The sequence below is a fragment of the Furipterus horrens genome, unplaced genomic scaffold (genome assembly GCF_987537825.1).
Source record: "Furipterus horrens unplaced genomic scaffold, mFurHor1.1.pri manual_scaffold_2, whole genome shotgun sequence".
Taxonomy (NCBI): domain Eukaryota; kingdom Metazoa; phylum Chordata; class Mammalia; order Chiroptera; family Furipteridae; genus Furipterus; species Furipterus horrens.
The window spans coordinates 5,002,236-5,025,436 of NW_028327172.1; the positions used below are offsets into that span (position 1 = coordinate 5,002,236).

Here is a 23,201-nt window from a genome sequence, read left to right on the forward strand (position 1 = left end):
AGCTGTGACCAAATGAGCAACCCGGACCGGTTTTTTTAACCTGCGCCCAGTGAACTGCTAAAGAGCTGCAGAAGAGCTCCGTGCCTGTGAACCCTCTGAAATTGGGTGCAAAATTTGGCACAGCTGTGTGTGTGCGTGTGCGAGCTATTTTTTTTTCCGCTTAAGAGGGGCTGTAACTTAAAATTACTTAAAACCCCAGTAACAACTCCTCCTAACGCCCCACCCCCACCCCCCAGTTGCTCCATCTGGCGGCACCTGTGCATTCATCTGCGGTGGTGTGATTATGTGCCCCTTTAAAGGTCCGCCCCACTCCCTCAACAGGCTGGAAGTTCTCAAAGGCAGAGGCCATCCCGTCGTATCCACTCGTGAATGCCTAGGACCGCACATATGTGCTGGAGACGGGGGTGGGGTGGGGGTTGCAGCTGTTGCATGTGCCCCAGTCCTCAGCAGCAGACACAGGGCTGTGTGTGTTGGGTGTGGGCAGATGGAACAGCCAGAGCCCCTGGGGGCTGGGGGACATGCTAAACCTGCTGCCTGCCCACCCACCACATGCTGCCCCCAGCCCACAGCCTCTTCCCTCCACCACCAGAAATAACGCACTGTGTTTTCCATAAAGCCTTTAATTTTTATCTAAGGGACTGGATTCCCCGTCTGGGATCAGGACGGACTGCCTCTCAGGCTGGCTGCCGATGGGTTCTTTCCTTGCGGGGCTCTGAGAAGAGCGCTCCATTCGCTCCCCTGTTGACCTGTGGCTCCTTAAAGACGAAGACAGAGATAGAGGCCACCAGGTTCTGCAGCTCCCCGACCCCACACCCAAGGACTCCTGGGCTATAGGAGGGGAAAAGCTATTGTCACTGATGATACGGGTTCAGATGTGGCTCCTGTGCTGTGGGACCCTGAGGATGTGTCTGTCTTTGAGCCTCAGTTCCCTCCTGTGAATTAGGCCCCATAATCCCCGCTCTGTAACGGGCTGCTCTAAAGCGTGAGGGACAGTACGTGGGGTGACTGGCATGGAAGCAGTCCATCATGGAGGCTTCGGCCACTCAGAGGGCCACATGCCCAGACTGGCTCTGCTGCTGATTCGCTCCTGTGTCCTTGGGAAGGACCCTGCCTCTCAGCTCTTCAGTTTCTTCATGGAGAAGCGGACGGCATGACCCTGGCCCCACCTTCCTCCCGTGACATGGAGGACAGCCTGGGGACGTACCCGCTGACTGCTAGAGTGGCAGAGTCATCCAGGTCACGGAGGGGGATGCAGGGTGGACAGGCAGGACTGAAGCTTAGATTTGGGGCTGCCCGCTGAGTTCCCCTAGCCTTTCCCCAGTTGAAGGAGGGCAGGGAGATGGCAGGAGGAGACCCCGCAGGGCTGAGTGCTGATGATGGCGCCCCTTCTCCCTACAGTGGGGCAGAGCCAGTTTCTTGGCCAGCTAGACAGCCTCACCTGGGTTTCCTGGAGGTGCCCTTCGTGTCCCTCTTGCTTGCCCCAGCCAGCAGCTGTTCCTCATCCAGTCCCAGGGCCGACAGCACCTGGGAGAATCGCCTGCTCACCGTGAGCCGGGCGTTGGCCTGAGGAGAGGGAAGTGGGGGTCCCGCTCCACCAGGGCCGCCAAGGACAAGTGGGGCTCTGATTACTGAGGGGATACAGGCCTTCCAGATGGGCAGCAGCCTGGGGTCCCATCTAAGGGAGCCCACTCGCACCTCGCCCCCCTAGCCACGGCGCCAGTGAGAAGCGCTGTTCTCGGGGAGGCCGCCCGCTCGCCCAGGGCCAGCCCGCACCTGCATGGCCTGCTGGAAGAGGTAGGGCCGGGCCTGCACCCTGTGCTGGATGCCCTGCAGCTCGGCCTGATACTCGGCAAAGCGTTCCTGCTCCTGGTGCCTGCAGAGAGACGGGCCTCTGGGCAGCTAACCGTGCACACAGCCCACACCTGCGTGGGAGCCACTCATCTTCACTGAGGACTTTGTGTCCCCCCGCCCTCACCTTTACAGAGCCATTTTGTTCCTGTCCTCGCCCTGGATTCCTCCTGAGGTCACTGGGGTAGGAATCAGTGTTTGCCCCATGTTACCATGACTCCCCTGAGGCTCAGGAGGCTTGAGGGACTTGTCCAAGGCTGCAAAGCTGGGAGAGACTGAGCCCTGAGCTGAAGTCTCCGGGCTGTGCAGCCAAGGCTCGCCTGTCCTCCCAGCCACCCCCCAGGGAGAGGGGCCAGTGCTGGCTTCTGAGCAGCTGGGCATCTGCTCGCCCAGCCTCTCCCCTCCCTAGTCCGCGCCCCACACCTCGCACTGTGTCTGTGAGGAGGAAGCTGTGGCTTTGGGCAAAGCCCTGCACTGGGCTCTGGGCTGTTCTCTGTGCTGTAGCAGGGACTGGACAAGCTTGCCAGCGTTTGCTGTCATTCTTATAAGCAGACAGCTTGGAAAATGGGGCCTGGGAACTGAACAGTGTGTTGCAAATAAAAGAACACATCCTGAAAGGTTTCCACGGGGAAAGCACAAATCCACTTATAAAACCCAGTCTGTGCACTTATCAGAAATGTGTCTGCTCAACAAGCTGAGCCTCCTGGCCGCAGAAGGGGCCCCTGGCCACATCACACGCAGGTCCAGGTGTCCTTCTGAGAGGCACATAAGAGAAACGCAGGGGGTGGTAGCAGCACCCACAGACAGTCCGGAAAGGAGAAGAGCCCGACTCTCGCCCGGATCTCTGGCAAGTGCCCTGGGCCCTGTAGAAAACACTGCCTTATGGGCCGGGACCCTTGGCTAGGAGCCAGGGAGAGAGTCTTCCTCCATTCAAGAAAAAGAGATAGACTTAGAAACCCAAGGCCATGAACAGAAGTTACTGCAAAAGGGAGTCTTCACCATTTAAGAGGGAATGTACGACAGTTACAAGGGGTGGAGGGCTGGGAAACATGAGCTGCCATTCAGTCTTTGTCTGGCCTGTGATGTCCTGTACATGTTCAGAAAGGAAGCAGCCGCAGTGGATGTCAGCACTGTCATCTCTGATGGCGAGCAAGCCACATCACCTCCCCACCACGGGGCAACCCCTTTTGTGGCCTCCCTCCTGGGCAGGACAGAGTCTCCACTGCAGCTCAGGCAGAAAGAAACTCCCAGGCTGTGAGGGCTGAGAGGCCCCATGGGAAACACCTGCTCCCAAGTAGAAAGTAAAAGGTGCGTGTTTGAACTACTCATCTCACTGACATCTACCCCTTGGAGTGAAACCTTCCACTTCCTGCCTTAGTAAAAAGCAATGAACTCGAGGTCTTGTAAGAAGGCATCTCCCAGGATGAAAGTAGATGAGGCTTGGGGAGGGCTGCCCTGGTGCCAGCAGTGCCCAGTAGGTTCCCCACGTCAGTGGCATCGGTGCCAGCTGCGCCCAGTAGGTTCCCCACGTCAGTGGCATCGGTGCCAGCTGCGCCCAGTAGGTACCCCACATCAGTGGCATCATAGCGTTATCTGCTTCACTCGGTTGGGCTTTGGGGGAAGACCCTGCTGCCTTCTAACGGAAGACTGGTGGGTACCGAGCCCTCCCAGGCAGTGGAGCAGGGTGGCTAACTGGCTGCCTGGGTTGGAAGCCCGGCTTCATAGCTCACTTGCTACCTTGAGCAAATTATTTAAATTCTCTGGGTCACTGTGTCCTCACCTGTAGAATCATGGGAATGGTGATAATACCTACCTCATGGACCTGTTATGAGTCTAAAAGAGATCTTATTTTAAATGTGCATGTGTGTTTTCTTTAATGGTCAAAACGTAGGAAGAGAATAAAACATGACTCTTCACCTGGCCACAAACAATGCTGTCTCCGGGAGTGGGTTTTTAGGTGCTGTTCACCTTCTACATCAACTCTTTTGGTAATATCTGAATTTTTATACTAAGTATGCCTGGCTTTTGAAATCAGAAAAACAAGATTTGAAAGGGTTAAAGCACGTAGAACAGTCAGCCTGAGCGTCTGACAGCCTCAGAGATTGTTATTAACTGGGTGGCGTTGGCCCAGCCCCTTTTCCTGAGACTGGCTGTCTTTATCTATAAAGTGCTGCAGAGTGGCCAACCTGCCTGCCCCCGCTGGAGGATGGCAGTGGAGGCTCAGCCCTGAGGGCAGGTGAGGACTGGGTCTGCTGGGACCTTCTGTCTGTCCCCTCTCGGCCCTCCATAGGCCAGCTTCCTACCTCAACTCCAGTTTGCGCTGGGTGGCCCCCAGCATCCGTCTCCCCCTGGGTGCGTAGGCCTCCAGGCAGCGGGCCACCTGCTGCTGTACGCGCTGCTCCCGGGCCCGCCGCAGCTCAGCCTGCTGCCGCTCCTGCTGCTGCTGCCGCTCCCAGGCCCGCAGCAGGCTCCTTGGGCGGGGAGAGGGAAGAGGAGGAACAGGAGAAGTCTGTGGGGGCAGGAACCTCATGGAGGGTCAGGGGCCAGGCAGGGGAGTGTGGGGCTAGGTTAATGCGTTTTGGCTTGAGGGACAGGCAGGTGGATGAATGGATAGAAACAAGAAACAAAATGGTGATGTGATCAGTGGATGCGTAAATGGCGTGGATGGTTGAAGAGACAACACCCAGATTGACCTGCAACGTTCTTCCCCCAGATCTCATGGCCGGTTCCTTCTTATCAATCAGGCCTTTGCTCACATATCAGGGAAAGAGAGACCCCCTGACAACCCCATCTACCTCTCAGGTATTGTCCAGCTCTAGCTACGCATTTTGTTTGTTAATTAATCATCCTTTTTCCCAAGTAGAATGTAAGCCTCATGAGAGCACTTTCTTGTCTGTCCTGATACGTTCACTACCAATGCATCCCCGGCAGCTAGAACAGTGCCTAACCTAGGCAGAAACTCAATATTGGTGAATTCCTGCAAAACTGAATCATGGTCAGCTAGAAAGATGGACAGCTAGACAAAGGGGTAGATGCAGTTATTCAATTAGCACATATTTATTGAGCACCTACTCTGTGCCAGGTCCTGTGTGAGGCACCAGAGAGGCTGTGATCAATAAGACCTGGCACCTGCCCTCAGGCTGTGCACAGGGGTGGACAGACGGCCCAGCATCCCCTGCAACGCAGACTGGCAAGAGCTATGGCGGAGGTGAGTACAGACGACTGGCGGGGCCCCTGACCTGAGAGCTGACAGGTGCATCTGAGTGAGCTGGATGGATGGGGAAGAGGGCCAGTCCCAGGAGAGGAGCGAGGGAGAGCATGGGCCATTCCAGCCACTCTGACCGACTGGCATGGGGGTAGGAGCCTCCTTACCAAGGAAGCTGGGCTTTGTCCCAAGGGCACAGGGAAGCACGGAAGAATCTCAAGCAGACGATGACAGGGTAAGCATTGGGGGTTGCTATCAGAACGCTGAATGGATCCTCACCTGCCACTTCTAACTGGTCACTGAGGCCCACTGACCCAGCTCCAAAGGGGCACCCCTCTCTCCGTTCCCATGGCCATCTGGTTCGAGCTCTTACCCTCACTCCCCTCAACAATGCCGACAGCTGTGCACCCCCATCCAGGCTTCACCCTCTGCTCCCACTGTTGCCTGTGCAAGCCCCACGCAGAGCAATCATCTAACTCTACTGCCATTATTGCTGCTTTGCCAGCAGACCTTGAGCTTCTTAGGTCTGGACAAAGTTTTTTAATCTTTACATCCTGACGACACATGAGTATATACTCAGCATGTGTTGCATTAATCACTTAGTTAATACATTCCAGGTGGATAGGAGATGGGAAGAGAATGAAAAGTGGCTTATGACAATAGACAGTTGGCCAAGCAGACAGAGAAGCAGACAGATGGATGGTGGATGGACGATTCGAAGACAGGTGAATAGATAAATGAAGGAATGAATGAGAGGATGAATGACTACGTGCCACTTGGAGAACGGGCTCCTCTACTCTCTGCCCTTGGCTCCCACCCTCCTCCTTCCGCCGTACCTGGTGGCCTCTTGTCGCTTGTGGAAGGTACGGTTGGGGAAGTTGAGGGTCTCATCATCCCCCAAGACATGGGCCTTCCCACTCCTGTCGGAGGCCGGGACAGCAGCCCGCAAAGCCTTCCAGGGGTGCTTCTTGGGGCCTGTCCACAGGGGGAGGAGTTAGGGACTGCCCTCTCTCCTGGCCACGGGGCAATCCCACCCGGCATCTGGAGCCCAGCCCAGCCCACCCCTGTCTGAACTCCTGGCCCAGATCCTGGGCCCCCAACATCTCTCCCCGCTGTGCAGCTTCCTAGGGAACCCAGGCGTTGAGCCTCAGACTCACCACAGTCCAAGTCTTGCTGTAACTGCCTCTGCAGCTTTCCCAGGTTCCACGTCCCCTCCAGCGTTGTGGCCCTTGCCTTCCTCCTCTGTGGTCCGTGGGGGCTGTGGGAGCTGGGCTTGCTCCCTTGGCATCGCAGCTCACTCTCCTCAGATGCCTCCTCGCAGGAACCCCGCCCCTTTCTCCGAGAGCCCGCCCTCCCTCTATGGGGAGCCCTGTGCTCCTCCTCCTCAACCTCCTCTGTCGCCTCTGCAAACAATTTCTCCTTCAAGGTCGACCCTTTCCTGGGGAGCTGGGGCAGTTCCCCAGGGCTCAGATCTGGCTCAGCCTCCTCAGCACCGGAGGCTTCCAGCTCAGCAGCCTCCTCGGACTCAGATCCGGGTCCTGACCTCCTCCCAGGTGGCTGGAGGCCATGCTCATGGGGCAGCTCCAGCTCTTGGCCCTCCTCTTGGCTGGAAGGGATGGAGACGCAGCTCCAGGCCTTGAGCTGCCCACTCTTCTCCGGATTTCGCATCTTCATCTTCCTGCAGAACCCGTGAGCCTCTAGGAGGTCGGCAGTGGACTTATGGCTGGACTTGTGCTTGGGGACTGCAGGGGTCAAGGGCAGGGTGTGCTGGCCAGGTGCCCAGGGGGAGCCAGGCTGGAGCGGAGCCTGGCCCTCTGTGGCAAAGCTCTCCCAGGCCCACTGGAAAGGGAAGGATGGTTTCCGAGGAGAGAGAAAGGAACTGAGGAGGGAGAGGGCAGGGGGCAGAGGTCAGGGTCAGGGTGCCGGCCCCCTGTGGGGCCTGACACCCAGCTTCCCTTCCGCCCTTCCCACAGCCGCTTACTCCTCAGCCTGGGCAGAGCCATGTCCTTTCTTGTTCCCGGGCCTGGACGTCCGGTCCTTCTTCGCCATCCACCCTGCACTCTGAGATCTCTGTCGCTGGTCCTGAGTTACACCATCACCACTCCCAAGACTCTTCTGGGCGAAGACAGGAGAGGAGGCCCAGCTCCTAGACCACCTCACACCTCCCCAGGGCACCTTCCACTTCTCTGCACCTTGGCTGGCCCTAAAACAGACTGCTCGCTTCCTCAAGACCCAATGTTAAAATGCAACAGCTCAGGACTTGCATGGTTAACTCATTTCACTTCCCCCAGGACCCTGCGGGGTAGATACTCATCATCACACCCATCATGCGGATGACAGCACTAAGGGTCAGAGAGGTCAAATCATTTGACTGAGGTCACACAGCCAGTATTGGAGCCAGGACCCGGACACCTTGAGTCTGTCCCCTGGCTCCACATTTGTCACCATTGCACTAAGCTGCCTCTGGGCCCTGGACAGCTCTTTTGAACATCCCATAGGGCCCTGGAATTGTTCAGCCAAAGTGGAAGAAATTCGTTATCTTTCCTACAATGCTGCTCCTCCCTCGGTTCCCTGAATGGCTCCACCAGAAGCCGGGGAGTTGTTCCCCGCACCACCTCGTCTTTGCCCTGTCCTCACAGTCCTCCCAGCAGGGCCAACCCTGCTCGAGCCTCCCTGACCCTCACCTGGGCCTCAGCTCCAGTCTCCAGGCTTCTCAAGGGCCGCCCTCAGCCCTGGCCGCCCCGACCCCAGAGAGCCAGCCTGCCTCTGGGCAGTTGGAAGTTCCCCCACGGGCCTCCCTCACCTGCTCAGCCTGGGAGATGCCCGACAGAAGCTTGAGCAGCCCTATGGCCATTCCTGGAGCCTAGAGCTGGGGCTCCTGCCCTGGTCTCCCCGATGTGGTCCTGACCAACTGTTGGTGGGTGTTTAGCATACTGGTGCCCTACCCCACCCCCACCCCCACCCCCACCCCCATCTGCCAGCATTGGAACTGTCCTTTCCACCATCTCTATGGCAACCAGTCCTCATCGAGTCTCCAGGGCTCTGGCAAACAGCAGGCCAGGAAGGGTCAGCCAGGGTATGTGAGACCAACTTCCTTCCAGAGAGTTCAGTAGGGTGCTGAGGAAGAGGCCGCGCCTGGGAGTTCAGAAACCCAGGGCCAAGTCCTGCCTCTGCTCCCGCCTCTGCAGGCCTCCACGTTGGCCTGGTGTGAGTCCCCTGTCTCTGCTTGGCCTGTGTTTCCCCATCTGTCTGTAAAATGAACCTCAAGATGTGGTCACCTGGAAGGGCCCTCAGACCCCGTGAAGATGGCCAAGTGGCACCTGAGGCGGGCCCTCTCCCTCCGCCTGCCTCCGGGGTTGCCCTAGCCCTGGCTGAGGCCCTGTGGGAGCCACACTGAACCCTCTGGGGGCCCTGTTCAAACTGCTTGCCCTCCCAGGTCCTCGCAGGATGGGAAAGACCAGGAGGCTGAATGCCATGTCCAGGAGTGAGGTAGCAGGCAAACCAGAGCCCGGCAGAAAGCTCTGCAGGGGCTGCGAGCATTTAAATCTTATCTCAAACTTCTGGCGGCGCCAAAAAGCCTTGCTATAGTAAATCCCCATGGGACACCTGGTGCCGACCACGACCACTCTCGCCATAGGGACCCGGTGCCAACCTGAGTGGCCTCACCACCAGCTCTGTGACCTTAAAGAAGCCTCTTCTCTGTCAAAATGGCCCATTCCTTAGGTTTGTTGCCAGGATTAAATGAAACCACAAAGGCAATGCGCCGAGTAAACGTCTGTTTTTACTGCTGTAATAATAACTAACCGATACTGGGAGGCCCTGGAACATAATGGTTAAGAGCACAAAGATAGCGCGGGAGTTCGAATCCCGGCTCCTCCACTGCCACGTACTTTCTGGAAGTCTCCGTTTCCTCATGAGCAACGCGGGGCCGGTGAGAACTGTATCTACCTGCTAGGGCCGTGGGGAGGGTTAAACCAGCTCATGACACAGGTACTCGCGGAACACTTCCATTGCGCGTCACCGCTCCGTGAGAGTTCTTAATTGGCCAACAGTGCGGCCCCAGGGAGACGGGTTATGGAAGTACATCCAAGCAGGCGCCCTAGAGGCCTGTTTTTCTCCGTGTGGCCCCTCGTCTGCCCTCAGACTCCATCCCAGTAACACCTCTTCACTGAGCCCAGCCACCTTAACAGCTTAAAAAAACGCTGCAGGTGAAGATCTCTTCTTACTCGAAAAAGGTAAACTCAGTTCATTCTAGGAGGCTCTTATCCCATCCCCCCATCCACCTCCTCTACTGAATGTCACCCAGGGAACCCCAGGTGGAGGGCACAGGTGTTTCATTTTCAGAGAACAAGTCCCCTGCAGACCCCGACCCAACTGATTTTTTTGGACAAAGTCTGGGCCACTTCCCTCCTTGGCAGAGGACAGGTCTGGGCTTCTCCGGTCAGCGTTTTCCTAAGGTGCCTTCAGCCCCCTTTTCTAGCCGCACTCACCCTTCGAGCCAGCGGGCTCATCCTGCCTGACAGCCTTCAAAGCCACCTGCGGCCTCCCAGCTCCGCCCCCCCCCCCCGGGGTTTGCATATCTCAGCCCGGACCCTTCCCACGGTGCCCAGACTCGTATCCAAGGGCAGCAGCCTCGGACGCCTCTTGTGCTCTTGCGCTTGATATAGTCTCACGTTGTTTTGTGCAGTAACGTGCTGTGCAGGTTAGTAGCCCAGGAGCAGCGGGCTCTGCCACACAGCCTGGGCGCACAGTGGACCAGGCCACCCGGGTTTGTGCAGGTGCCTCCATGATGCTCCAACAATGACAAAGTCACCTAATGAAGCATTTCTTAGAACGCGTCCCCGTTGTTAAGCGACGTAAGACTGTATATAACTTCTCAACAAAATGAGATCCGTTTGCCATTTGGGCCCATCCTTCCGTGGGTTGGTTGCGGTTGCCCATTTCTCTGTTGTGTTTCTTGTCTTTTCCTTATTGCCTCGCAGGAGTCCTTTATTCGCTAGATCGCAAGCACCTGTCTCTCAACATGACCTCTGAGGGCCTTTGTGAAACACAAGTCCTTATACCGACATAGATCTGTGAACGTTTTGAGCAGGAGTTTGTATTCTGGATGTCTGCAGTCCTTTTCCCACCCCTAGGTGGGCATTGTCCTATCATTTTTTTTCTACGAAGTCATGGTGTAACATCTGTGATCAGAGTGGGATGCTTCGGACTTCCCTCTCCTATTACTGTTCTTCTCTGGTGTGAGTCATGCGGTGAACCGAGCAGCTTTCTCTGATTCTCTGTCTCCTAGAACAACTCGCATAGATAAGGACCATCTGTTCCTCGAAAGGCTGGCGGCACATCCCTGTAAAAGTGTCCTTGTCAGGGCGCTTTCACATTGAAGTCTTAGATTATAATGTCACTCGCTGGTTATTCATCTATTGAAGTTTCTTTTAAAAGCTTCTGCCAATTTTGGCATTTCATATTTTTCTGGGTAGGTATTCACTTTGATAAAGTTTTTACATGTATAACATACAATTATTTGTCATATTCTCTGATATTTTAATATTTTGTGGGAGCTCCAGGGTCAGATCACGTGGGGCCTGGACGCCAGGGACAGGCCTCTGGGTCTGTCACGAGCACAGTGGTAAGGGTGGCAGGATGTGGAACACTGCGGCCAGGTCCGGGATGAAGGGAAAGGAAGCTCCAAACGGAGTAGCTGCTGGCCAAGATCCAACTTTTGAAGAAAACAAAAAGAAACCATTTGTCACTCTTGAAGCCCCTGATCTCAAGAGTACGAGGGGACGGAGGGTGAATTCTGAAAGGGAACTTTTGCGATGAGGTTAATCTGGAAAGGGCTGATGTCTGGTGACTGAACTCCAGCCCTCTCTTCAGGGGCTGCACTGGGCCTCCTAAGCCCATATCTGGGGAGAAGGGCTTCGAGGAGACCACGTGGAGGGCTGGAGGTGGGCTTCCCAAGGTCTGGCAGCCCTGCGGGTGAGCAGTCCACGAGACCTCTAGAAAAGGCTGCAGAACCACACCGGGAGCTGGCCCTCGGCAGGACGGCAGGTGGTCTTGTTACCGAGCAAAGGGGGGGTCATTCATGTGGCGCCCTGGTGTAAGACCCAACAATTCGTGTTGAGAAAAACAGGCCTTTATTTACAATAGTCCAACCTGGGCAGGGAGGGGAGCTGGGAGCACTCCTGCTCAGAGCCCTGTTCTCCCCTGAGACCCAGCACTCCCCTTGCTCCCCAAAGGGCTATAAACCAACCTCAAACCTAATAGTCCCCCATCCCTTATCTGTCAGCTGTCTCCTTCAGGATCTGGGGTACGATGTCTTCAGCCTCTGTATCATAGTCCCGGAAAATGTGAGCTGTGTTACACTGGATCCTGGTGAAGTCCAGGAAAGGCACAAGTCCTGAGAGTGTCCTCTCCACATGTCCCGAGTTCCAAGAGTCCCGAGAGGGTCCAGACCTACAAGGCAGAGCCCTCAGTGGCTCCGGAGTCAGCTGGAGCGGGCATGACCAAAGCAGCGGCGCGCCTGCTTTCTCACCAGCCCCGGCCGCAGGGCCGCATCATCCCTACGAACTGCACGGCTGCCTCTTCCTTCTCACCGCGGACCAGCTTCACTACGAACTGCACTGCTGCCACATCGCGGTTCTCAGTCTCTCTCTCTCTCTCTCTCTCTCTCTCTCTCTCTCTCTCTCTCTCTCTCTCTCTCTCTCTCGCACACCAGACGTCATGGAGGGCTGGTGGGGTCCCTCTGCGGTCTCTCAGACCGCATGGCCCAGCGCACCCAAGGGCTGCCGCCTTCCCTTCTGGCAGCTCCTTTCCTCTGACTCTCCCCTTCAGGAAAGGCTCGGCTAGCCCCTTGCCATTGGCATGCAAAGTATCTTAAACAGTATCTTCTGCCCTTTTACAGCCCGAGCCACCGGATTGCCATAGATATACAAAGTGCCTTAAAGGCTTCACTGTCTCCCTCCCCCACCCCCAAAACCAGGGGCTGCGGGGACTCATGGGGACCCCCGTTCCAGTCTTGCTTCTGTTATCTGGTGACGGAGGAGGGGACACGACAGTGTGGGTCTGTGTGTGCCAGTCCAAAGAAAATCGGAGCCAGCCCAGAGGGAGGCCCTGCCCACTTCCCAGGAGTTGCAGTCAAGGGGGTGGCCACAGAGGAGCCACACTGGCACCCCCCCGGATGAGAGCCTGCCTAAAACTGACTCCACCTAGGAGGCAAGGTGCCGTCTTGCCAGGATCAGGGGAGATCTTTGCATCCACTTCCTGTCACTGATTTCCCTCCTTGTCTGCAGGGGACGCGGAGAGAGACCATTGCACCGAGGTTAGAGATTTAGCTACTGCACAAAACTGGGCATCTTAATAGAACCTGTCTGATGACTTCAGGTGACCACTGCACTGTGAGGACACCTGGCACAGAAAGTCATGACTGCATTTAGGAGGCGGAGAAGGAAGTTCCCCTATGGATTTTACAGGGACCTTGGGAGACAAAAGAAACCTTTTATTGTATCCCATTATCTGGTTTGGCCAAAGCAGCCACCACAGTGGAGGATTTTGAAAGGGGCAGTGATATGAGCTCATTTGTGTTTTCAAAAACCCTTGTGGCTGCTGGCTAGTCAACTGGAGGCCATGGTGGAAAGAGGGACTGTCATCCAGGAGAGCGTCTGTAGGACTTGGGCCAGGCAAGGCGGAGAGAGAAGAAGAGAGGAGGAGAGGTCCGGAGACTGAGCCTGGAGACCCAGCCTCGGAGGTCAGTGGGGAAGAAGGGAGCCGAGAGAGTGAGGGCTGCCAGCCAAAGGACGAAAATATTTCAAAGAGCAGGGAGTGACCAGCTGTGACAAGAGCTACTGAGAGGTCAAGGCAAGGCCGACAGTTAACAACTAAATTTGGCAACCTTCCTTGTGCCCTAGACCAGTATTCCAAGGATGGGACATGGGAGGCTCATGGCCAACTCCAGCTATGGCAGTGTGGTGGCGTTGACCCCCTCCCCCATCACTCAGCACCTTCCCACAGAGCCCCATCTGAAACTTCCCCTTTGGAGCTAAAAGGAAAAGTGTAGGAAAAAATGTAGCTAAGGTCTAGGAAAATTTTTCTTTCCCTTGGGGAACATAAAGAATGTGTCTTCCCTGGGGGTGGGGAGGGGAGCTAAGTTACCATGTCTCCCTTTTTGCTTTGGCTACCAGGAAGCTTGGAGCCAAGTTTGTGACATTAATTACTAGAGCACCTTATAGACCTTTATGGGCTGCATATTTATATATTCAATATTTATGTTCTTGCTCATGACTTTCACTTTCTCTTCTTAATTCTATTTTCATATCCTTGAGTCTCCATTTCTATTTTTATTTCATCTTCCTTGTTCTCATTGGAAGCAACCTTAGCTGCATTGGGAACGAGGTATGTATGCAAATTAATTCCACTCATTCAGCAAACATACAAAAATGCCTTATACTAGTCAGGTCCCTTTGGTTTGCAATGGACAGAACTAAGTTAAGCCAAAAATGATAAAAATAAGTAATTGGCTTACTTTACTAAGTCACAAAAACGTCAGGGATGTCGCTGACCTCATTTTTGCCAGGATGGAGGAACTTGAATCCTTTTGCCTCCATGTGTGCGGGCACGTGTGCGCACATACACATACGTGTGTGTGTGTGTGTGTGCACGCGCCTTATTCTTCCTCATTGTATCTCTGTTTCTCTCTGTCCACTTCATTCTGTCTGATGGGGATGTTGGCTGCAGGCAGCGCCAGGTTGCTGTCCTTGGACCTTTGCCACCAGAATGAAAGGACTTTTCCCACATGGAGTAGAAAAGCCCCAGGGAAGGACCCTGACATGTCCTGGTTTGAGTCTCATGGCCATCTCTGGAACCTGGCAGGGAGGGGACTTGGACAACAGTCCTGGTGGTACCACCTGGTTGGAGTAGAGAGAGAAGTTCTCTAAAGATGGGGATGTGAGCCCTGGTTGGTGTGGCTCAGTGGATTGAGTGCTGACCTGTGAACCAAAAGGGTCGCCAGTTCAATTCCCCATCAGGGCACATGCCTGGGCTGTGGGCCAGATCCCTAGTTGGGGGTGCACGAGAGGCGACCACACATTGCTATTTCTCTCCCTCTTTTTCTCCCTCCTTTCCCCTCTCTCTAAAAATAAATAAAATCTTTTTAAAAGATAAGGATGTGATTTGAGGTGGCCTGAAGCAAGATGGGCAGGGCAAACAACACATGCCTGCCACACCCTAACAAGTTCCAGTGTTACAGAAACAGGGGAGTCTGAAAACAAATCCCAGAGTTCATGGTTGGGAGATAGGGAAAAGGCAGCAGCTTTCAGGATGCCTTTGCATGCCTGGGGCTAGGGGCTGGAAACTTTGTTGCACAAAGATCCTCTCTGAAATTTCCAAGGCTCAGGAAGATGGGAGGGGTCTTGGACTGTGGGATGGTAGGGAAGGAGCCTACAGAGCCTGTGTAGGGTTCTGTGAATGGTCAGAACTGGTTGTCACACCCACTGCGTCAGAGGATGCAGGCAGGGAGAGATAAGCAGCTGTGGACATTTTGGCTCACGGGCTCCCTCCATGTGGCTTGGAGCAGGGGTCTCCAGGCTGCTTTAAGAAGAGACTCTCACCATGCGGTTTTGAGAAGGAGAGGAGATCCACACAGTTTGCAGGAAGAGGGCAATTTACAAGGAGGCTGAGAATCCACGCGGTTCTGCATTGAGAGCTGGAGGGCACCACAGCACAGAAAGGACCTCCCCAATCAGAATTGAGTGATTGGCAGCTGCTGGTAAAGCTGAACTGTGCCTAGGAAGTAGGGAAACAGTGTTTCTGACTTTCCCAAGACTGGCCAGGTCTGGGAGGGGGAGGCAGAACTATGTGCAAATAAACAATTCTTTTTCTTTTCACTAAACTCTGGTATTGAGTTATAATTCTGGTGGTTGACAATCGGGCCCCTAACTAAACAGTTTGTGGGTTCTGTTTCAATTGGAGCAGCCCAGGGGTTCTATTACACCAGGCCCTGGAGATGTAGACGTGAATAAGACAGGTCCCCCCTTCCCTTGAGATGGTCACAGTCCGAGGGACAAGGTAAAACGTGCACTCACAACTATAATCTAAATCAGAGCCTGGGAAGGACCTGGCAAAAGGGAAAAAGGACTTGGGGAGTTTCAAGGAGTGAGAGGGACTTCTGATTCTGGCCATGAGGAAGTAACATGGTATGAAATGATCCTTTTGCCACAGACACCTAAGAAACTACACAGAGTGTGAGAAACAACTACTTTCAGATTTAGAAAACTGGTAGCACAGGACAGTGATCCCTGAGAAAAGAAAAGCCAGCGAGGTGAGTCCTACCATGGTCTGGGTCTTCTCCACCCACCATCTGCCTGGAGGTAATAGAACTGCCTTGCTGCGGTGCAGGGAGGGGAACTGGAGAGGCTCTGTCAGCTTGGCTGAGTTAAGGAGACAGAGAGCAGAGTCTGGAGAGGCAAAGGACAGCTGGAATTTAAGGACCCTACCCAGAGACAGAGCGCCAAACACTGCAGAGTCCCGATGAGCTTTGGGAGGAATGCTAATCTGTGCAGAGTGAACCCCCCAGACTGGAAATCTTTGTAAGGAGATTCTCCAGTCAGAGTAGGGAAATCTCACTGCATACACAGAAAATTCAGTAGAGAACCTGGAAAGGCCATGCCTTAGAAGTAAACCCAAAGCAGCCCTTAATAAAGGCTACTCTAGACCCATCATAAAAAAGTTTAAAATGAATCTTGACATAAACTAATCCACACATAACAACTAAATAGCCAGGAAAAGTCCAACACTCTTGAAAGGAATTCAATAAAACCCAGATCAATGATGTAAAACTCACCGTGTCAGGCATCCAATAAGAAATTAATATACACGCAAAGAAGGAAAATGTAATTAAGAACAAGAAGAAAATATCTCTCATTCAAAACAAACCCAGAAGACGAGGATACTTTCCAAGTTGATTCAACTCAAACCCTTTCAAAATCTCAGCTACCTTATATAGGAATTGACAAGCTGACCCTAAAATTTATATGGAAAATCAAGGGGCCCAGAACAGGCAAACAATCTTGAAAAAGAACTAAGTTGGAAGATTCGCATTTCCCAATTACGAAACTTAGTATAAAGCTACTGAAGTCAAGACAGTGTGGTACTAGCAGAAATATGCCAGGTTGTAGTGTTGGTCTGTTTTTAGTCTGCCTTAACTCTGCTGTGCTGTACATCTTGTTCTGTCTTTTTCTGCTTTTCACTCAGTGCTGTGCATTCGAGCTTTGTCCACATTTCTGTCTGCCAGGCATTCCCCAGTGACAGACACCCCCCAGCCTCCAACTCTTTGCCACCTCAAACCACACCTAAGACATGTCTTTCTACTTGTGAGGTTTTACCGAGAAGCGGAACTGCCAGGGGGTACTTAGCTGCTAAACTGTCCTTTCAAAGATCCCTGCAAGGCTACATTCCCACCCCAAACACCAGACTCCCATCCTCCCAACTCTCCTCCGGAGATTGGTTTTATCTGACTTTCTATTCTGGCCCATCTGATGGGTGTCAGGCTGGATCTTGCATTTTCCTTTGCAGCTCTGATCACCATGTGCACAAGTCTTATTTGAACATGTGCACACACACAAAAAGGGAAGGGCATGATTTCACCATAAAGATAGCTCGCTCTGATGATAGAAGGTCAGCGCCACACAGCCCCTGGCCCCCATCCCCGCCAGCTACACAGAGCCCCCTGAGAGAGTCCAGAGCCAGCTGCACTCTCACCAGAAGCTGTGCCCTAGGGGAGGAGGGACCAGCCCCCTGTGACCCAGGTGCCATTCCTCTGCCACAGAGCTCATAGCCTAGAAGAATGGGAACTTGGCCCCATCCGTGTCTTGGAGCTGAGCCTGCCATACCTGAGAAGGGATGGGAGCGGGGAGCCTCAGACAGGGGTGTTTGTTAGCTCCACCTCCCCCCACACACTGGACCTCCCCGCCCCCATTCCCCAGATCTGTATACAAGTCCCTGCCGGCCTCTGAGCCAGTGAGCAAATCCAGACCACTCCTCTTGCTTCCAGAGCCTCAGCCTCCTCACTTGTGAAATGGGGGTGATGGCACCTCTGCTAGAAGAGGACCACCCGTTCAACCTACCGAGGAACCATGAGGGGCGCTATCGACAGCCCCATTTGATGGGTGTGGAAGGCGCAGCAGGGCCCACCTCACACCTTCAGGCTCGCTCCCCACCCCCCACCTCCCCCAGCTTCTGGGGCTCCCGGTCCAGCAGCACCTGGGGCACCTTCTTCCCTTCTGAGAAGCTTCTGGGGCCCTAAGGGGCTGCGGTGGCACGGGACACCCCTCAGCCAAGGCAGGCAGAAGAGAGGGCTGGCGGCTCCCGAATGGGGCCCCTGCTTGGCGCCTGAGGATGTGGGAGTCAGGGGAGCCCAGAGGGAAGCCAACAATCACATCGCAAGGCTCCTGGCCTTTGCCCTGCTTCTCCCCTGCCTGGGGCCCTCTCCCCAGAGGTGTGTGGCCGCCCACCTCCCCTTAACGGGCCTTTCTACGGAAACCTCACCTTATCAGAGTACCCCTGAACCCTTATAGAATGGCTGGGGCCGCCCGACTACCAGGGCTCCCCACTCCTCCCGTGTATTCTGTTTTCCCCACAGCGCGTAGCACCGTGTGACATCCTATTTCACTCTTTTATCTCTGCCTCTTCCCATTAGAAACAAACCCAAGAACATTTTGTTCCCATGATCGCCACTACTTAGAAGTGTCTGCTGTGCGGTAGGGTCTCAATAGATGAATACAAATTTTATGAGGATATCATAAAATTGTACACATCTTAAGTGTGCAGCTTAACAGATTTTCAAACCACAACTCAGTTCAAAGTATAGAATGTTTTCAGAAGGCTCCCTCCTGCCACCTCCCAGTCTACCCCACACCCTGAAGTACCCATTACACTGATGTCCATCCCCATGAATTGGTTCACCTGTCCCCGAACTTCACGTAAAGGAATGCTGTCTTCGGTGTATTCTTATGTTCGCTTCTTTTGCTCAACATAACATCTACAGGACGTACCCATGATGTGTGTAAGACTGGTCCGTTTTTTCTTTTTTTAATACCCTTTATTGATTATGCTGTTACAGTTGTCCCAATTTCTTTTCCCTTTCTTCCCCTCCACCGACTTCCCTGCCCCCCTTAGTCCATGCCCACTGTTTGTGCATATAGTTCTTCTCAACATCTTCCTGTCTACCCCACTCCCTCCTACTGTGCTTAATTCCTGCATCATCTCCCTCCCTTTCCCCCCTTCCCCCTCCCCGCTGACCTCCCCCCGTAATGTTCCCCATACCTATAATTCTTTTCCCACTCTCGTTGCCTACTTAGTTTGCTTTGGTTTTGACTCCCTAGCTTCTATTGTTGGTTGTTGTGATAGTTTTCATTTTAATGTTCATAGTTTTGATCCTCCTCCTAAACAAGTCCCTTTAGCATTTCATATAACAGTGGTTTGGACCTGATGAACTCCTTCCATTTTACTTTGTCCTGGAAGCACTTTCTCTGCCCTTCTATTATGAGTGACAGCTTCGCTGGATAGAGTAATCATGGGTGTAGGTTTTTGCTTTGCGTTACTTTGAATATTTCTTGCCAGTCCCTTCTTGCCTGCAGAGTTTCTTTTGAGAAATCAGCTGATAAGTCTTATTGGGACCCCTCTGTACATAATTATCTTCTTCTCTCTTGCTGCTTTTAAGATTCTCTCTTTATCCTTAACTTTTGACATTTTGATTATAATGTGTCTTGCTGTGGTTCTCCCTGGGTTCAGTTGTTTTGGAACTCTCTGTGCTTCCTGGACCTGTAAGTCTGTTTCCTTCCCCAAGTTAGGGAAGTTCTGCTTTATTATTTTTTCACATAATTTTTCCATTTCTAGTTCTTCTTCTTCACCTTCTGGCAACCCTATGATTCGGATGTTGGCCCGCTTATAGCTGTCCTATAAGTTTCTGAGCCTCTCCTCATTTTCCTCACTTCTCGTTTCCTCTTTCTGCCCTGGCTGTTTGTTCCTTCCCTACGTTCCGATTTGTTGATTTGATCCCTGGTTTTCTTTCCCTCACCACTAGTTTCATATGTGTTTTTGTTCATTTCAGCAGGACTAGCCTTCATTCCTTCCCCGTCTTAAGACCTGCTGTTAGGTCTGTAAGCATTTTTATAACCAAAGCTCTGAACTGAGTCTCAGAAAGATTTCCTATCTGCTACTTCTTAGATTAGAAATTTGCTGTTTTGCGTTTACTTTTGCTTCCTGGGCGGGGCTGTCACACCTCCTACGCTATAGGAGGCGGAGCCCCATGCACTCATCACTACCAGGGACCTGTCTCACCATGCTGTGGTGTTTCGTGTGGGGGCGGGGGTCCAAGATGGATTCCTGCCATTCAGTCTCCGCTGAGAGACTGGAAACCTCCTCCTCCATCCCCACCCCCACTGGGCCTCACAGTCCGAGGCAATGGGAGTCTGCCTTCCCTGGCGTTGGAATCGCGAGCTGACGGGTCTGGTCTGCAGCCAGGGGTGCTCCCCAAGCGCTTCTCGCCTCCCCTTAAATGCGGGTGTCTGTGCTTACCGCTGTCCTGCCGCCATCACTGCTGCTGCTGGGGACAGCACAGCTTGACCTCTCTGCCCTGGCTTTGCCCCTCCTACCTGTCCAGATGAGCACCACTTCTTTATAACTTCATACGCTGGACTTCCAGTTATTTTCTGGAACTTCTGGTTATTTCTGGTTTTGGGGTAGTTGTATTCCTTCTTAGTTGTGGAGGGAGAAGGAGCGTGTCAGTCTAGGCCTCCATCTTGGCCAGGAGTCTCCTGTGTTTGTTTTCTTCCATGTCCCAGGCAGAGCTGTTGCTCCTACTACGTTGTAAGGGGCGGAGCCTTAGGGATTCGTAACAGGGGACCTGTTTCACCACGTTGTGGCGCTGTGTGTGCGGGAGGGGTCCGAGAGGGAGCAATGTCACTTGCCCAGCACTCGCCCCCTTTCCAGGCACCTCTCCCACTTCCACACAGAACTGGCACCCCTCTAGCTGCTGCCCTGGCCGTCGTTCCCAGAGTGGGTGTGTCTCTGGATGTTTTAGGTCTGTGGGGGCCCTTTAAACAAGCGGACTCTGCTGAGAGACCGGCAGTTTCTGCCTCCGCCCCAACCCCCACTAGTCTGCAGTCAGAAGCAATGAGGCTTGATTTTCCCTGGCGCTGGGACAGTGAGTTGCTCTGGTGAAGAGCTGGGAATGCTCCCCAGGTGTCCCTCCTGACTTTTTAAAACGTGTGACTGCACTTTCCACCAGCCTGCTGCTGTTGCCACTGATGCCACCACACCGCGTCCTCTCCGCCCCGGCTCCGCCCCTCCTAACTGTCTGGATGAGTATTTCTTCTTTATATCTTTGTTTGCTGGATCCATGCATGCACTTTGATTTTCTGGTACTTTTGGTTGTTTCTAGTTTTGAGGTAGTTGTATTCCTTCTTAGTTGTGGAGGGAGACACGTGTCAGTCTACGTCTCCATCTTGGCTGGAAGTCTCCGTTTGTTTTTGTTTTTTAATATGCTTTATTGATTATGCTGTTACAGTTGTCCCAATTTCTTTTCCCTTTGTTCCCCTCCACCTAGTGACTCTCCCCTCCAGCTGTTCCCCACTTAGTCCATGCCCATTGTTTGTGCATATAGTTTTTCTCAACATCTTCTTGTCTACTCCACTCCCTCCTACTATGTTTCTTAATTCCTGTACCATCTCCCTCCCTTTCCCCCCTTGCCCCTCCCTGCTGACCTCCCCCCATAATGTTCCCCATACCTACAATTCTTTTCCCACTCTCGTTGCCTACTTAGTTTGCCTTGGTTTTGACTCCCTAGCTTCTGTTGTTGGTTGTTGTGATACAGTTTTCATTTTAATGTTCATAGTTTTGATCCTCCTTCCCCTAAACAAGTCTCTTTAACATGTCATATAACAGTGGTTTGGATCTGATGAACTCCTTCCATTTTATTTTGTCCTGGAAGCACTTTCTCTGCCTTTCTATTCTGAATGACAGCTTTGCTGGATAGAGTAATCGTGGGTGTAGGTTTTTGCTTTTCATTACTTTGAATATTTCTTGCCAGTCCCTTCTTGCCTGCAGAGTTTCTTTTGAGAAATCAGCTGATAGTCTTATTGGGACCCCTTTGTATGTAATTCTCTTCTTCTCTCTTGCTGCTTTTAAGATTCTCTCTTTATCCTTAATTTTTGACATTTTGATTATAATGTGTCTTGGTGTGGTTCTCCCTGGGTCCAGTTGTTTTGGAACTCTCTGTGCTTCCTGGACCTGTAAGTCTATTTCCTACCCCAAGTTAGGGAAGTTCTGCTTTACTATTTTTTCACATAATTTTTCCATTTCTAGTTCTTCTTCACCTTCTGGCAACCCTATGATTCGGATGTTGGCCCGCTTATAGCTGTCCCATAGATTTCTGAGCCTCTCCTCATTTTCCTCACTTTTCGTTTCCTCTTTCTGCACTGGTTGACTGTTTGTTCCTTCCCTATGTTCCGATTTGTTGATTTTATCCCTGGTTTTCTTTCCCTCACCACTAGTTTTGTATGTGTTTTTGTTCATTTCAGCAGGATTAGCCTTCATTTTTTCCCTGTCTTGTTTAAGATCTGCTGTTAGGTCTGTAAACATTCTTATAACCAAAGCTCTGAACTGAGCCTCAGAAAGATTTCCTATCTGCTGCTTCTTAGATTAGATATTTGCTGTCTGGTCAGCTGCGTCACTGGGATCTCTATCATGATCTTTGCCATCCTGACAGTTTTGTATTTACCTTTGCTTCCTGGGCGGGGCTGTCACACCTCCTACGCTATGGGGGGTGGAGCCCCGTGCATTCATCACTACCAGGTGACTCTTCTCACGATGCTGTCGTGTATCGTGTGGGGGTGGGGGTCCAAGATGGATTCCTGCTGTTCATTCTCTGCTGAGAGACCGGGAGCCTCCTCCTCCATCCCCACACCCTCCGGGCCTCACAGTCCGAGGCAATGGGGGTCTGCCTCCCCCGGCATTGGAATCGCAAGCTGACGGGTCTGGTCTGTAGCTGAGGGTGCTCCCCAGGCACTTTTCACCTCCCCTTAAATGCAGGTGTCTGTGCTTACCGCTGTCCCACTGCCATCCCACTGCTGTAGCCGCCAGCCAGCACAGCTTGACCTCTCTGCCCCGGCTTCACCCCTCCTACCCGTCCGGACGAACACCACCCCTTTATCACTCCATTCATTAGACTTCCATGTAGCTTTATGTTCTGGAACTTCTGGTTATTTCTGGTTTTGCGGTAGTTGTATTCCTTCTTAGTTGTGGAGGGAGACAGAGTGTGCCAGTCTAAGCCTCCATCTTGGCCAGAAGTTGGTCTGTTCTTTATTGCTGTTCTGTGACACAGCATTCTAACCACTGATTTACCCATGTTCTTGTTGATGGGCATTTGGTGTGTTTCCATTTGGGGACTCTGAATGTTCTTGTACGCACCTTGTGGTGGACGTGTGCCTAGCAGTCAGAATGTTTTATCACAGGGAAGCGTATGTCAACGGGCTCCGTGAGAAACCGTTTTCTCAGGTGGTGGCACCGACTGACATTCCCACTGGCAGTGTGAGTTCGGGAGTTGCTCCCTCCTCTCTAGCACTTGGTGATGTGAGGCTTCCTAGTTTCCTGCCTTCTGGCAGTGATGGGTGCATCTCATTTCCCTGCAGAGGAATGATGTTGGTGCTCAGTAAACATTTGCTGGCTGAATCCTTACATGTGGAGGCAGGGTCTCCACGTGGCAGGCTACACCCTTCACATGAAGGTCAAGGTCCTCAACTCTCACTCTGGCCTCAGAAGCTTCCCCATTTCACACACTGGTTACGCTTACACCCCAGGGTGCAGCTGATGCCAGCTGAAGCATTCAGGTACACTTGGCCTGAGCCTCAGGCTCTTCAATAGACAGAGGACAAAGAAACTCACTGGCTTCCCAGGTGGAGCTCTGCAGATGGGGTACTCACAGGCCACCCCAGTCCAGTGCCCAGGGGTGCCCACAGGGCAGGGCCATCTTTCCCCACTCCCAGGAAGCACCCGAGGCCAGGCCACAGCTGGAGCACTGTCTGTCCGGTCCCCTGTCCTCTGGCCAGGAGGCTGCACTCCTAACACTTGGCCAAGGCTGTCAGGCCCTTCCCAACAG

The 23,201-nt window shown here is 53.1% G+C and overlaps 1 protein-coding gene across 1 annotated transcript; it reads right to left on the minus strand.

Annotated features, from left to right (window-relative positions):
• Positions 1-610: 610 nt before the first annotated feature.
• Positions 611-8,009, minus strand: TSGA10IP (testis specific 10 interacting protein). Its single transcript, XM_090267445.1, is given in 8 exon segments — positions 611-755; positions 1,439-1,563; positions 1,774-1,873; positions 4,152-4,319; positions 5,890-6,028; positions 6,211-6,932; positions 7,035-7,168; positions 7,857-8,009. Coding segments are annotated over 8 exon segments (1,653 nt in total). The 5' UTR covers positions 7,986-8,009; the 3' UTR covers positions 611-619.
• Between the last annotated feature and the right edge of the window lie 15,192 nt (positions 8,010-23,201).